The sequence below is a fragment of the Lagopus muta genome, chromosome 15 (genome assembly GCF_023343835.1).
Source record: "Lagopus muta isolate bLagMut1 chromosome 15, bLagMut1 primary, whole genome shotgun sequence".
In the NCBI taxonomy this organism is placed as follows: Eukaryota; Metazoa; Chordata; class Aves; order Galliformes; family Phasianidae; genus Lagopus; species Lagopus muta.
The window spans coordinates 938286-951570 of NC_064447.1; the positions used below are offsets into that span (position 1 = coordinate 938286).

The following is a 13285-nucleotide window of genomic DNA, read 5'->3' on the forward strand; positions in this document are numbered from 1 at the left end:
GTACCGCCTGGGTTGGGGCGGCTGCTGCTCTGTGAGCGCCGGCGCCTCACCGCCCTTCAGAGAAAATCCGTCATGGGACCTGACTGCCCCTGTTTTGGCTTAAAGCCGCTTCCATTGCTGGGTGGACTGAGGCTGAGTATCTCATTCCAAAGTGGCATTTGTGGATTTAAGCGGACATGTCTGCCCCGTTCCAGCTCCGCGCTCCTTGCAGGAGATGCAGCACGTGAGGACAGCATTGGATGTTCTAAAGGCATTAACGACACTTAAAACTGAGTTTTACTGCATCTATTCTGTGCCCCCCTCCTCTGCTCCCTGTCCTACACATATCGCTCCCGCCTGCTGGCTGACAAAAGCTGGCGTCTGTACGCCTGACTAAAGGGCGCCGCGGAACATCGCGGTGGGTGATTTCCTGCGGGCGGGGCGGGGCCTGCTTCCGGGGACGGGGCCTGGAGCCGGGGCGACTTCCGGGGAGCGCCGGAAGCTGCGGGGGGAGGTAGTGGACTGGAGCGGGGGCAGTCCTACTTCCGGGGGCGGGGCCTGAGGCGGCTTCCAGTCGGCGCCATGGCCCGCAAGAAGCTGTACCGCCCGATCGCCGCCATGGCCAAAAAGGTGCGCGAGTATCGAGCGCTGAAGGAGCGGCCGCGGGATTCACAGCGCTTCGCTCTGGACTACGAGACCATGAGACGGCCGCTGACGCAGAAGCGGCTGCCGGTGCTGGCCTGGGAGGACGTGCGGCGTGAGCAGCGGCTGTTCTCGCTGCTGTGCCGCCTGCCGCTGTTCGGTGTGGGCCGCGTGGTCACCCGCAAGTCCTGGCTGTGGGCGCACGATGAGCCCTGCTACTGGGTCATCACCAAGGTCCGCGCAGACTACACGGCCGAGGTAACGACGGCGCGGGGCGGGGGGCTGCGGGGCTGCGGGGAGCCGCGCCGTTGCGGCCCTGAGCCTCCGTGATCTTCACTGCAGGGCATGGACCACGGCAGGGCCTGGGGCCGGCTGACGTTCCGAGGTAAGGCCTCCCGGGAGGGGCGGGGGCTGAGCAAAGCGGCTCCCGGCCATTGGTACCAAATGCCGCGGTCCGGCGCTCCCGGAACGCCTCCGTAAGGGACGTTATGGGGAAGCCGTAACGCGGAGCTCGGGCCCTGCGCTCAGGGCTGAGGTGATGGGCTGCTTGTAGACCTGGAATGCAAAGCGTGTGCTGAGCACGAGGGATGTGCCAGGTAGAGTCATCGGTGGAGCAGCAGTGGTGGTGGGGTGGCTTCTGGATGGGACTGTAAAGTAACTCTTAGAGTTGCATGTTTGAATTTTCCAATTTTTAAGCTGCTTCACACTAGGTTTATAAATCTGGTCTATTAGAGTTTTTGAAACACTTCTCATTCAAAGTTTTTAAAGTTATTGGATATTTTTGTCATTGAACTTCACGGTGTGGAGATGCATTGCTCTCGTTCTTTGCCATGGAAACTAAGGCAGAGGGAGAGGTGACTCCTTGCATGACAAGTCATGACCTCTGCACAGTATGGAGCAGCTAGCACGTGTCTTTTCAGTCTGTTCCTGGTCAGATTTCCAAGGACTGAAGTGGGATCCCATAGTATAGCAGTGAGGATATCATATGATCTTTTGAAAATTTCCTTTACTGTTGCTTCTTTCAGTATCTGTGGCACAGGAGAGCTGACACTTGCTACAGTGTCTGGAGAGAATCTGTTGCTGAGAGCATTGTCTGCTAACGTTCATCTTTTATCAGGTAAAACTGAAGAAGAAGACAGAGAGATTGACAAAGTCATGTATCATGACTGGCGAATGGTGCCCAAGCACGAGGAGGAGGCCTTCAAGAAATTTACCCCCGTGCCAGAGGAGAGCTGTCGGTACCTCCCATACCCGCCTTTGCTCCGAGCCATGATCCTCGCTCAGTGGCAGAAAGAGGGGAAAGAGATCACAGAGGAGCCAATGATTGACCTGCAGAGGACCTTTCACCTTAAGGCTGCAAAGAAAAATGCTACAGGGACATCCTTGTAACGTCCTGCTCTGTGTCCTGAGCTTCCCACACGCTCTTGCTACGTATTGGCAGAACATCACCTTACTGAAGCCCCCCCTTGCCTACTGTGGTACAGAGTGTCCAGTTGATATCCAGTTGACCTTGTTTTCTCCCCTGGACTGTATGGTAATCTCATCTGAAATTAGAGATGAAGATGCATTTGGATTTTATTTTTTTCCCCCTCATAACTTTGGTCTCAGATTCACTGTATATTCTCTGAACTTAGAGCTTCTGTCATCCAGCTACAGTGCTTGGGAGCACAGTTTCATTTACAGCCTGAGAATCTAGGAGTTTTTAAAGAACATTTCTGAAGCAGTTTAAGTAAGTTCTACATCATGGAAAAATTACTAAGTTAAGTATGACATTATTTCACAGAGCCAAAATAAATGATTTCTTATTTCCACAGCATATTTCTAAGAAAATCTGTTCTTTGGGGGGTGGTTTATTTATTCAGTGCCTGGAGCTCAGCATGATGGTTTGCTGGGGGTCCAAACTTAGCCTTTGCAATACAGGTAGAGCATCACATTCCTCTTACCAGTGCAGTCTCATCTCGTTTACTGACATAAAGCTGCAATGAACAGCATGGCAGGAACACAGCTGAACTCTGGATTCTGAGCATGATTCCCAGCAATGGCTGTCAGGAGATGAGAGGAATCATTTTAATTCTGATCACGGAAGGTATACAGGATTAGCTGTTACTATTTGAAGCCAGTTGTGAAATATCACTTGTTCTGGTGCAGCACACTGTGGTGAAAGTTACAAAAATGCATCTTCTTAGTGCAGAGCTTACGTTTTCATTTCTTCTCCCAATGGTTGTGGCTTCGGTGCAGTGTCAGGAACCATTGTGGTGAGGGGTTCCAGTTTGGTTGTGCGTGGAGGAGTCACAAGAGCTGTTCAGCTCCTTGCAGTTCAGCATTTGGCACTTCTGTCTGAGAATTGCTGTTGCATTTGCAGCGGCATCCTAAAATCACAAGTTGCCCAAAGGGATTTACTGAAGGAAAGCAAAAATGTGACTCTGTGCCCTCTGACTGCATGGCAGACCTCGATGACACAAGGTAGTTTGGCTGCAGCTGCCAGAAAGGCTGTCAGCAGACAGAGCAAACAGGTCAACAGCTACCTGTCCTTCACAGGTTTCCTCACCAAAGGCTCATGAAGGCTTAACATGGATGAGGGCTTTCATGTGGGTTAACGGCTGGTCCTATAAGCTATAATAGTTGGGAAGCACTGGGCTCTTGCTCCTGTGCAGTGGAAGGCTGTAGGGTTCAGAAGGGCTTTGAAGCAGTGGGAGCATCCATAGGAGGCAAGTCCAGAGTGCTGATAATGCATTAATGCTGCCATGGGCTGAGACGTCCAGCTGCAGCTCATCCTTAGTCATGATGGAGGTGCTACAGAAACAGCACAGCACCGAGGAAGGAGGAGAAGGGAGGAGTGGGATGGGGAAAGAAAGTAGCTCTGGGTTCAGAAGGAGCAATCCTATCCTCAGCCCTGTGTGACCTGGCTGTGCAGCCAGCACTTGTGGTGCCCTCCTCCAGGCAGCCTGCAGCAGCAGAGCATCCACCAACAGCCAGAGACAAAGCAAGAAATGGGTCAGGCCCAGGGCATGGACGGGGAGCCTGGGCAGGAGCAGAAACAGATGGGATGGGACCTGCTTCCAAACCTGGCTTTTGAGGTTCTGCCGGCAGCCCAGGATCACTGCTTGGTGGCCCCATGCCCTGCCACGTTGTGGACACAGCTCCTGAGATGAGGGGCTCAGGCCTCCTGTATGGCTCCTGCAGGAGCTGCAGGGCAGGTCTACAGGGCTGCCGGCTGACCCCTGGCAGGGTGTCCTTGAGGAACCCTTCTGCTTCATCACCTTTCTGCTTAGAGCACACAGCTCCTGGGCAGCCAGATCTCCTGCTCCAGGTTCCTCTCCCAGAGCTGGTTTACAGCTCCCAGCACACTACAGAAGTCACTTCAGACCTGCAAGGTTTGGCCACTTTTTTCCATAATGCTGTGGGCTCTCCCCCAGGTCTGTAAGGGCAGCAGATGGGGATGGCCTATTTAAGCTACAGTGAGCACAGCAGTTAGCACCAAGTGCATGAGCCAAGTGCTCTGTTCTCAGAGTGCTGTACCAAACTACTTGTGTCACTGCTGCTATTTGCAATTTTACATGCATGCTCTTAGGATGCAGGCAATGCAGCTAATGAGGAAGCAGCTCATCATGCAATTAAAGTTGTCTAGGAAGACAGCAGTAGCTGCTCAATGCAGTTCAACATAAAGACTGACAGCTGGTAATTGACTGAGTCAGTATCATAATCTTAGTAATTTTCACTCCTTTTCTGTCTCTTATCTATTACTGCTGTACGAACCCCTTGAATGAATTCAATTCTACAAAATAAATATGAGCTTATCTAAATACTGCTGGGACTGGGAGGAACAGCTGAACTTGCCTTATCAAGTGTTGAATGTCACCATTCCTATTGCACTGTCAACGACCACATGGTATCAGCACAGAACTGATGGAAGATTCCCCACAGCTTGTCTGAAGGGGGTCCATAAGGACACATGTGGACAGACTGCAGCTGGAGGCTCTGTCTTTTATTTCTGACACTGAGAGAAGCCACAATGTGCACTGGCTTCGAAGGCACGTGTCTTGCAGGACCAGCATCTCCTCAGACAGTGAGGAACACGCATCTCATTTCTTGCTAGCTGCTGAACGGGAGCCATTCCCACCATTTTAACTCGTGATGTTCCTAAAGGCTGAGCGGAAATCCCAGTGACCTTTCCAGCAACAAGACCTACTGGCACTTGCTGATGTTAACACATTTATTACATACAGAACAGATATGGTTTGTTGTTTGATAGCGTAGGGAAAAAAGCATGGGAACGTATTCATACAGCGGTCTCTTTACAGAATGCCATCTTCAGACCAAACAGCGGAGTTTACAGGCCTTAAGACACTTTTTAAAATCCTTTTGTAACATACAAGATACTTTACATACATCACAGTGGAGATATGACAGGGAAGTGTGTTGAAGCCAGTCAGTTCTCACCTTGCTGCCCAGCAGCCACCACATCCCAACAGGAGCTGATAGCAGAGGCTGAGCTGGAGCCACCCCTCCGACACGTGTGCTTCTTCTGGAGGAAACCAAGCACCAAACTGGGAAGGAACCTGCTGGCAGAGGCCCAAGAGTGGTTTCCTCATGTTGCCATGGACCAGTGGGTGACAGAAGACTGAATATTGTCACTTTTACTGCTAAAACCAGATAGAGAACAAATTGTAAGAGGTAAGAACGTTGCAATCCTGTATTTTTACGCTGAAGGTTTGACATGCCTAAAGAATTGCATTTGCCTTTAAATGACACCAAAGTATGCCATTTTCCTGGCTCTAACTGTTAGATATCTGTGGAATCTGCTGTCTCAACATCTGTTACTGCACCCTGTGCCGTGACCCAGAGAGCCTGTTCTAGCAGAAAGCATTCTGGGGATGAGTGAGCACTGCCCCAGGTGAGATGTCTCCTCTCAAATATTCTCCTCTACATGAACGGCTGCTTGCAGAGTCAGCCAAATGCAAGCCACAGATCCTGGCTTGAAGATACAGCCCAGCTAGCTTCCTACCTCTGCAAGGAGCAGTGTGGGTCCTCACGTCACCAGCTGCTCAGGCAGTGTGGGCAGCACCATGGCCCCATACTTTGATGGCTGAGGCCTCTGCACCCTGCTTATGTCTTCTTGCCTCCCTGGATGGGAACTGTGTGCCCCAGCCTTTTCTGAACTGAGCATCCAAAGACCATTTCAGGGTTGCTGAATGAGGACAGGTGTTAAAACTTCCCCAGTGAATGCTGTGTTCCTGCAGCACACAAACAGCTGCAGACCACAAGGCGTGGGAGCAGCCTGGACCATGACAAGCAGCACAGGTCTTGTTCCCCAGAGATGGAGGTGGACATCCTTGGGAGATCCACAGTGCTGCACAGCTCAGGAAACCAACAAGACAGCCACCAGGATCTTCTAAATTCATTGCTAACAGCTCTTCTTTGTAGAGAAAGAAACTGCTGCAACTGTCAGAAGGGGAAAACAAACCACTGCCTCTACATCTGAAGCTGCCACACTTTCAATATGGAGCTTAAAACTGTTCTCCCTGGCTGCATTTTCAGCTGCTTCTCCTACAAGCAGGACACACAGCTTGCACAAGGAGCACAGTCAGAATTTCTCTCAGAGGCTGTCATTCTTTAGAGGAGTAACAGAGATCCAGCTTTTCAAACCACTCACTAACCAATTCAATCAGTGCTTGTGATGCTGAGTAAAAGGAGCTGGGAGATCTGGCCTCAATTCACAGAATTCACAGCAGACGAACATTATCTGCCACTGCCTCTATTTTAAAAGCCAGTAAATCCTATGTAGAGATAACTTTCTCCTAAAGCTTTCAGGCTCACAAAACGAATGAACTCAATTCTTTCCTGCTTGACTTTTTTTTTTTTTTTTCAGAGAAGGGAGTTAAAATATCACTGCCTTTTCCCCCTTTAAAATAACAGGGTTCCAGTACTTCTTTGTTAATAGTTTTGAAAGGCCCCACGGCCTCCACAATCAACCATCTGTCACCCACCTGAGGCTACCAAACAATCCCCTCTGGACACATGCGGTCACCCAGCACACTACTGCTATGATAAAAGCAGCAGAAGAGGAGGGAGACTTTCCATCTGCAAGTGTGGAGGATGTGTTCCCCCCACTAACAGCCCTGCCACCTTCTCCAGCCAAACAGCAAAAGCGCTTCCCAACCTCGACATTCCTTTCTATTGAAGGCTCCTTGGACCTGGCTGCTGTCAGTCTGTGGGATATTATTCTATGCTCAGGTGCACATAGTGGATAAGGTGGAAAGTCCACTGGTGAACAAGGAAGGATTTCTTCTGGGGTGCTGTAGGAGTTGTGATCCTCCATCGCTGCTTTGGCGGGGATGCCAGGGTGCTGCACTACTTCTCATGCAGGTGGGAGCAAGGCATCCTGCTGGAGAACCAGACCCACCACCTGTCCAGCTCCCCAGCCCCAGGCAAAGCTTTTGCACAGCTCTGGCTCCAAGCTTCACTTTTATCAACGCGCTGCCATTTCTCTCCTTGTAGACGCCAGCTCCAGAGCAGAACAATAATCCAACCACGCAGAAAGCTCATGGGCCCAAGATGAAAGCTGCAAGTTCAGAGGTTACAAAGGGGTCACAGTCTGAGGCAGGAGCCGCTGCAGTTGTCTGGGGTCGGTTTCCAGCAGTAGGTATAATGCAGGCGTTCTGTATGTACATCGTGGCATTCAGGTGGGAACAGGGACACTTACATTGGTAGGAAAGGAGAAATTCTCACTCTGGGATATAGGATACCTGCCACACAATAATGTGGCTCCTTTCTGCCTTAGAAAGTACTGGCTTCACCTGGGTGGCATCTCCTGCATTCTCCTCTGTCTCATCATCTTCTCCATCCCCTGAAGACAGAAAGCAGAGTAAAAAAGGCTGGAAAGAAAATCCCAAGCTACACTGCCCTGAAATCGTTCAGAGGAGGTGAATATTTGTGCTACAGTCTTCGCAGTCTGACGACAGGCAGCAGGAGCCGAGACCTCCCTGCATGCCTGGAGAAATAACAGCATGGTGCTTTTCTGAACTAGGCTTCTATGAATGGAACAAACTGTCTCCAGCTAAAGGGAAAACCATCTCCCATTTGGGGAAGCCAATGTTACAGAGTGCCTCAGAACAGCACAGGTGACTCCAGTGGGACAGCAGCGTTTGCAGCCAATGGCACAGATGTTTTTATTTTTCCAAGGCCATTAATGCTGACTGCACAGCACTGCAGGCACAGGCAGGGGGAAGGTTTGGCAGCTTCGTGCTGTGGAAGGAAAATACTTGCTATCTGCCACCACAGCGGGAGGTAGGAGAAAAACAGCCTTGCTTTTCAGATTTCTTTTCCCACAGCAGTGATCCCTCTCCATCACAAATCGTTCCCTTGCACCCCTTCTAATTCCACACCCCCCACTGCAGGCACTCACCGATCCGGAAATCAATGTACCCTTCTCCTCCACTCAGCACCAGGACATTCTTCAGCTTCTGCCCCTCGGTCTCTGTGGCTGCTGTGCTGGGGTTCTCCGAGGGGCTGTCCAACACGCTCCCATTCAAAGTTGCTAGGACGTTGCCTGGGACAGGACAGAGGTGCCATCAGTGCCACTGCTCAGCCCTCAGGCACTCTGAGAGACAAACACGACTGAGCAGGCCAGTTCCTTCTGCTGGTGAAATCTCAAAGACACTGCAGTTTGAGCTACCAGTGTCTGAGTCACAGGATCTCCAAGTGCCAGAAACTGGCAGACTTCTGCTGCAGGTCAACCTAAGCTCCTGCCTCAGAATGGACAGTGCTAACAGACCCTCATAAGGAAGGGCTGTGCTCATCCTTACCAGGCACAGAGACAAAGAACTTGACAGCATCACGGTGACCATGGAAACAGAGCTGTGCCTGAGCCATGGAGCAGTAGGGAATAAAACTGCTGGCAGATTTGTCACTGTTGTCATCACCATACACGTGGATGACCCCGCCAGAGCGGCTGCCCTCTCCGGAGGTGGGTGAGGTCTTGTTGGCTATGGACAGGAGAAGGAACATTGTTAGTCATAGTTTTGGCCCCATTTACAGGAGGGGCACAATCAAAAAAAAAAACTCTTGAGCCGTGAAGGAAAACCTTTATGGATTCAAATCTCTTAAAAGATCTTATAGAATAAAATGGTTCAGTTGGGTGGACCTTCAAAGATCACCTACTCCAACTGTCTGCTTCGGGGCTAATCAAAACTTAAAGCATTTCATTGAGGGCATCTCAATACACAGTCCAACATCTCATGAACAGACAGGCATGCGGCAGCACTTGCCTCTCTAGGAAGTTCCAGTGCTGCCCTACCCTCATGGTAAAGAGATTCTTCCTGATTCCCAGTCTGAACTTCCCTGGCACAGCTCTGGGCTGCTCCCACACATGCTGTCCTTGGCTTCCAAGCACAGAGCACAGCACCTCCCTTGCTTCCCCTGCTCAGGGAGTGCAGAGCAGAGAGGTCACCCCCAGCCTCCTGTTCTCCAGGTTGCCCTCAGCCTCTCCTCAAAGACATGGCTCCCAGTTCCATTACCAGCTTTGTTGCCCTCATCTGAATGCTTTCAAGCACCATCCTTTTTATATTGTGAAGCCCAGAACTACACCAAATATTCAAGGTGAGGCCACACCAATACTAAGTACAGCAGGAGAATCACCTCTTTTGACCTGCCAGCCATGCTGTGACCCAACAGACTCCAAAATGCAGTTTGCTCTCTTAGTGCCAAGGCACCCTGTTGGCTCCCACTGAGCCTGCTGTCACCACTTAGATCCCTTTTTGCTGAGCTGCTCTTCAGCTACTTATCTCCCATGCTCTGCTTGTGTCCAGCATTGCTCCATCCTGGGTACAGAACACAGCATTTTCTTTTGCTGAACTTCATGCTGTTGCTCCTTGCCCAATGCTCTATCTATCTGGAGCCTAAGCAAGGTTTCTCAACCCTCTGAGGAGTCAAAAGCACCTCCTAGCCGAGTGCCATCACGTGCTGAGGATGCACTTCAGTCCTATAACCAGACCACTGATAAAATATTGAATAGAACAGGCCCTAGAACTGAGCCCAGAATTATGTAAGGGTTATATTCATAGGATCCTTAGAGTTGAAAGGGAAATTTAAAAGGTCATCTCATCCAACTCCCCTGCAATGCACAAGGACAACACAGTTAGATCAGGTTGTCCAGGGCATGATCCAGCCTGGTCTTGCAAATCTCCAGAGATGGGGAATCCACCACATCTCTGGGCAATCCGTTCAGTGCCTCACCATCATCACTAAAAATACTTTTTCCTTTTACCCAACTTAAATCTACCCTCTTTGAGCTTGAAACCATTTCCCCTTGCTCTATCACCACAGACCCTGCTAAAGAGTCTGTCCCCTTCCTTCCTGTAGCTCCCCTTCAGATACTCTCAGTAGTGAAGGCCACTCTCAGGTCACCTCACAGCCTTCTCTTGTCCATGCTGCACAGCCCCAGCTCTCAGCCTGTCTTTACAGGAGAGGTGTTCCATCTCTTGGATCATTTCTGATGTGCTCTAACAGGTCCATGTCTCTCTGTACTGAGGACTCCCCATCGGGATGCAGAGCTCCGCATGAGTTCTCACAGCGCTGAGCTCCCTTGACTTGCTGGCCACACAGCTTTGGATGCAGCCCAGGATACGGTTGGCTTTCTGGACTGTGAGAGCATAGTGCTGGTTCATGTCCTGCTGCCACCCACCAGTACCCCCAGGTCCTTTTCAGCACAGCTGTGCTCCATCCTTTCATCCCCCAGCTTGTATTGGTAGTGGATGTTGCCTGGACCCAGGTGCAGACCTTTTGCACTCAGACTTGTTGAACCTCATGAGGTTCTCCTGAGTGCACTGCTCAGCCTGTCTGGGTCCCCTAGATGGCATCCCATCCCTGTAATGTAGGACTATAGCAGGTTATACGGTCCCTCTCTGTTAGGCTGATTAAATCCACTCACAGTAACAAACTACTTTTTTTCATTTGGCTGTTAATGATGCACACTTCCCTGGTGGTGGTGGACAAGAGCGACTCTAGGGCACACAAGACAAGGCCTCTGGGGCGCACCACTAAAGGTCTCTTCTCCAGGAACAACCCTGTCCAGCCTTCAGAAGTCACTTACTGTCCTAGTGATCAGCCTTTGGGACTTGGCAATGTAGGCAAATGTATCCACTATAACTGAGACACAATCAAGGCTCTAGTCTCCCATACCAGACCTGGAGAACTACTGCTATTTTGGGAACTGAAGTTGCTTCCAAATCAAGTCCTTTGCTCACGCCAAGCTGCTTTCTGCAGCCTCTGTGTCTGGCAAAGGCCTCTCAGCCCAGCAAGTGTCAGAGCAGTGGAGCCAGCGCCTTCCTTAGTCCTTGATTTAGAAGATCAGCTACTCAAACAATGAACATCAAAAGATGTCCAACATCCACAGCGCTCAAGGACCTCAAGGTGAGCTCAGAGGCATGCATCTTTCAGGCCTGTGCTTTTGAAGTGGGAAAGCTTCCATTCACCAGGGATGAAAGCAGTTCTCAGAGATGAGGACAGGAAATGCTTTCCTTCTGCATCAGTAAAACAAACCGTACTAAAATCAGAAAGTATTCACTTCCTGTTTACTTACAGAGCAAAATGAACTGCTTACTTACTATCTGTAGCTCTGTATGTTGGCTTAGGCTGGTTTCCAGTTATTAAGTTATTAAGAGGCTCAGGAACAAAGGAGGTTCTTACCTAGCACATTTGCAATGGGACGCTGGGGTAAGTACAAATATTTGGATGGAGGAATGAGAATCAGTGTGTGCTGGGGGAAGATCCCTGAGATGAAAGCTTTGCTTTCTGCACCTCTGTGCTTTGGTTTACTGAGGGCAGACAGAACTGGCTGAGGCCCAGTAGACAAGGCTCTTCCAGCTCAGCATCTGGCTTCTCACAGTGCCCACTACCAGAGGCTTTAAAAGGAAGAGAGATGCACCAGTAATGTTTCTGGACAGGAACATCTTACAATGAGAAAAAACACTTTCTGTCTCCAAAAAGGCTGAGGCAAGTATAAATCTGAACAGCGAGCTCAGACCTTGCTTTAAGTGACACAAACAAACAATTCTCAGTATTCATCCAAGTTCTTCTTTTAAGTGTTGGCTGACTTCCTGCAGCTGGCAGGTGTCACAGCCCTTCCTACCACTGGCCTGGAAACTGATTTGAGACGCAGCCTCGGAAAACCAAAGATGACCAAGGATGACCTCAGAAGAACAGTGTGCTCCTGCTTTTGGAGCTGAATGAATAAATCCTCACAGTCTCCAACTCAGACCTGGCCTACCAGAAAGGCAGTACTGTATAGTACTATACAGTAAGGTACTTGACACAAAAAGCAGAGGGGTGGCTGATGAGATGGATGAAAATGTTTCAGACCGTAGGAAATGATCATTTTCACATTATTGTCTCCAGACACTTTTCTCACTTGACTGACTTAAAATGAAAGAGATGAGGAAAAATGGATGGGGAGAGCTGAATGGCAGGATGGAAGGGTAGGAAAGTGACTGCAAAGGTGAGCAGCTGCAGAAGTGAAAGCTGAAGGAAGGAGGCAATGGACTTACCCCGGAGCCCAAGGAGTTGGCCTCGGTGGAGGACTACAGCTAGGTAGAGGCAAGGAGTGGGAACACAAAGGGGCACGGGAAGAGACAGGAAGGATGGGAGAGAAGAAAAAGGTGATTACTGGGAGAAAATTCAGGTAGCAACAGAAATGTATATATTTGGAGAAACCACATGAGCTACGGGCTCAATTCGTTTATACCAACACTGTTCTTGCTCATTTTACTATTATCTCACAAAGACAAACGAAGTATCTGAGACAGATGAAGGTGCTTGGTCACAAAGATCTATTGCTAAAGTTTCTAGTGAAGGTTTACAGCTTATCACATTTTTAAAGAAACACCAAAAGATAATGCAACTGGTTTATAGCAGGGAACAAGCTGAAACTGGAATTATGACAACAGCATCAGTCCCAAGGGGGGTTCAGCTCCAGTAGCCTTAGAGGAAACAACTTCAACTCTGACTTCCAGAAGGGCTGCAACAGGTTTGCCCCTTTTACCCAAGAGCCATTTGTTTCTCAGCTTTCCTGTCAGCACTGATGAGAACACATACGTATCGCTGCTTTCCACTGAAAGGAGCTGCAGTCAGCCTCAAGTCCTACTCCTTGTTATATTTTGAAACAGACCTTCCACCACGAAAAATCTGATGATGACTGGCAGGTACAGAACAGGCTTACTGAGAGCTTCAATTAAATTTCCAGTGCTGGAGGTGTGCCTTTCAACAACTGCTGCTACTGGACTTGTCTTAGGATGCTGATTTCTACTTGACTAATAAAAACTGAACTCTAATTTGAGAAAATGAAGCTTTTTCTAAGGTCAATTTCTGCAAAATATTCTCATAGACATCTGAGCATCTCCACACCAGATAAAAATTTCCAGGGAGATCTTCCTGGTGACTTCTCATCCCACAGCCTCCCCCTTTTGGAGACTTGCTACAATTCCCAACTCTGTTTCTCCGGCTTCCCAGTAGGTACAGAATCAGTTCACATCAGTCTGCTCTGTCAAGGTCACCCTCAAAAGAGAAGGCTGTACAGAGAGGAGAGACGACAATGGTGCCCAAGAGAAACATGCCTTCAACTGAATTGAAAATGAACAATAATAAATCACTATTTGGCTTTAAACAGGTT

At 49.5% G+C, this 13285-nt stretch overlaps 2 protein-coding genes across 31 annotated transcripts in view; one reads left to right on the forward strand and one right to left on the reverse strand.

The window, feature by feature from the left end:
- The first annotated feature begins 510 nt into the window (after positions 1 to 510).
- On the forward strand, positions 511 to 2437 carry MRPS34 (mitochondrial ribosomal protein S34). Its single transcript, XM_048961583.1, has 3 exons — positions 511 to 879; positions 964 to 1006; positions 1739 to 2437. Exons 1-3 carry the CDS (start codon positions 562 to 564, stop codon positions 2008 to 2010), a joined length of 633 nt encoding a protein of 210 aa, XP_048817540.1. The 5' UTR covers positions 511 to 561; the 3' UTR covers positions 2011 to 2437.
- Positions 2438 to 4820: 2383 nt separating this feature from the next.
- The window catches only part of MAPK8IP3 (mitogen-activated protein kinase 8 interacting protein 3), a 73939-nt gene continuing 65474 nt past the window's right edge, over positions 4821 to 13285 (reverse strand). For 27 of the 30 annotated variants that reach the window (XM_048961370.1, XM_048961368.1, XM_048961360.1 and 24 more), the window contains 4 exons: positions 12165 to 12203; positions 8427 to 8606; positions 8027 to 8170; positions 4821 to 7468 (listed from right to left, as the gene is read on the reverse strand). In XM_048961370.1, coding sequence (XP_048817327.1) covers positions 7347 to 7468; positions 8027 to 8170; positions 8427 to 8606; positions 12165 to 12203 — 485 coding nt within the window. In that variant the 3' untranslated portion in view covers positions 4821 to 7346. The remainder of the gene's footprint in view (positions 7469 to 8026; positions 8171 to 8426; positions 8607 to 12164; positions 12204 to 13285) is intronic. The other 3 variants (XM_048961373.1, XM_048961374.1, XM_048961355.1) reach the window with 1 other exon arrangement.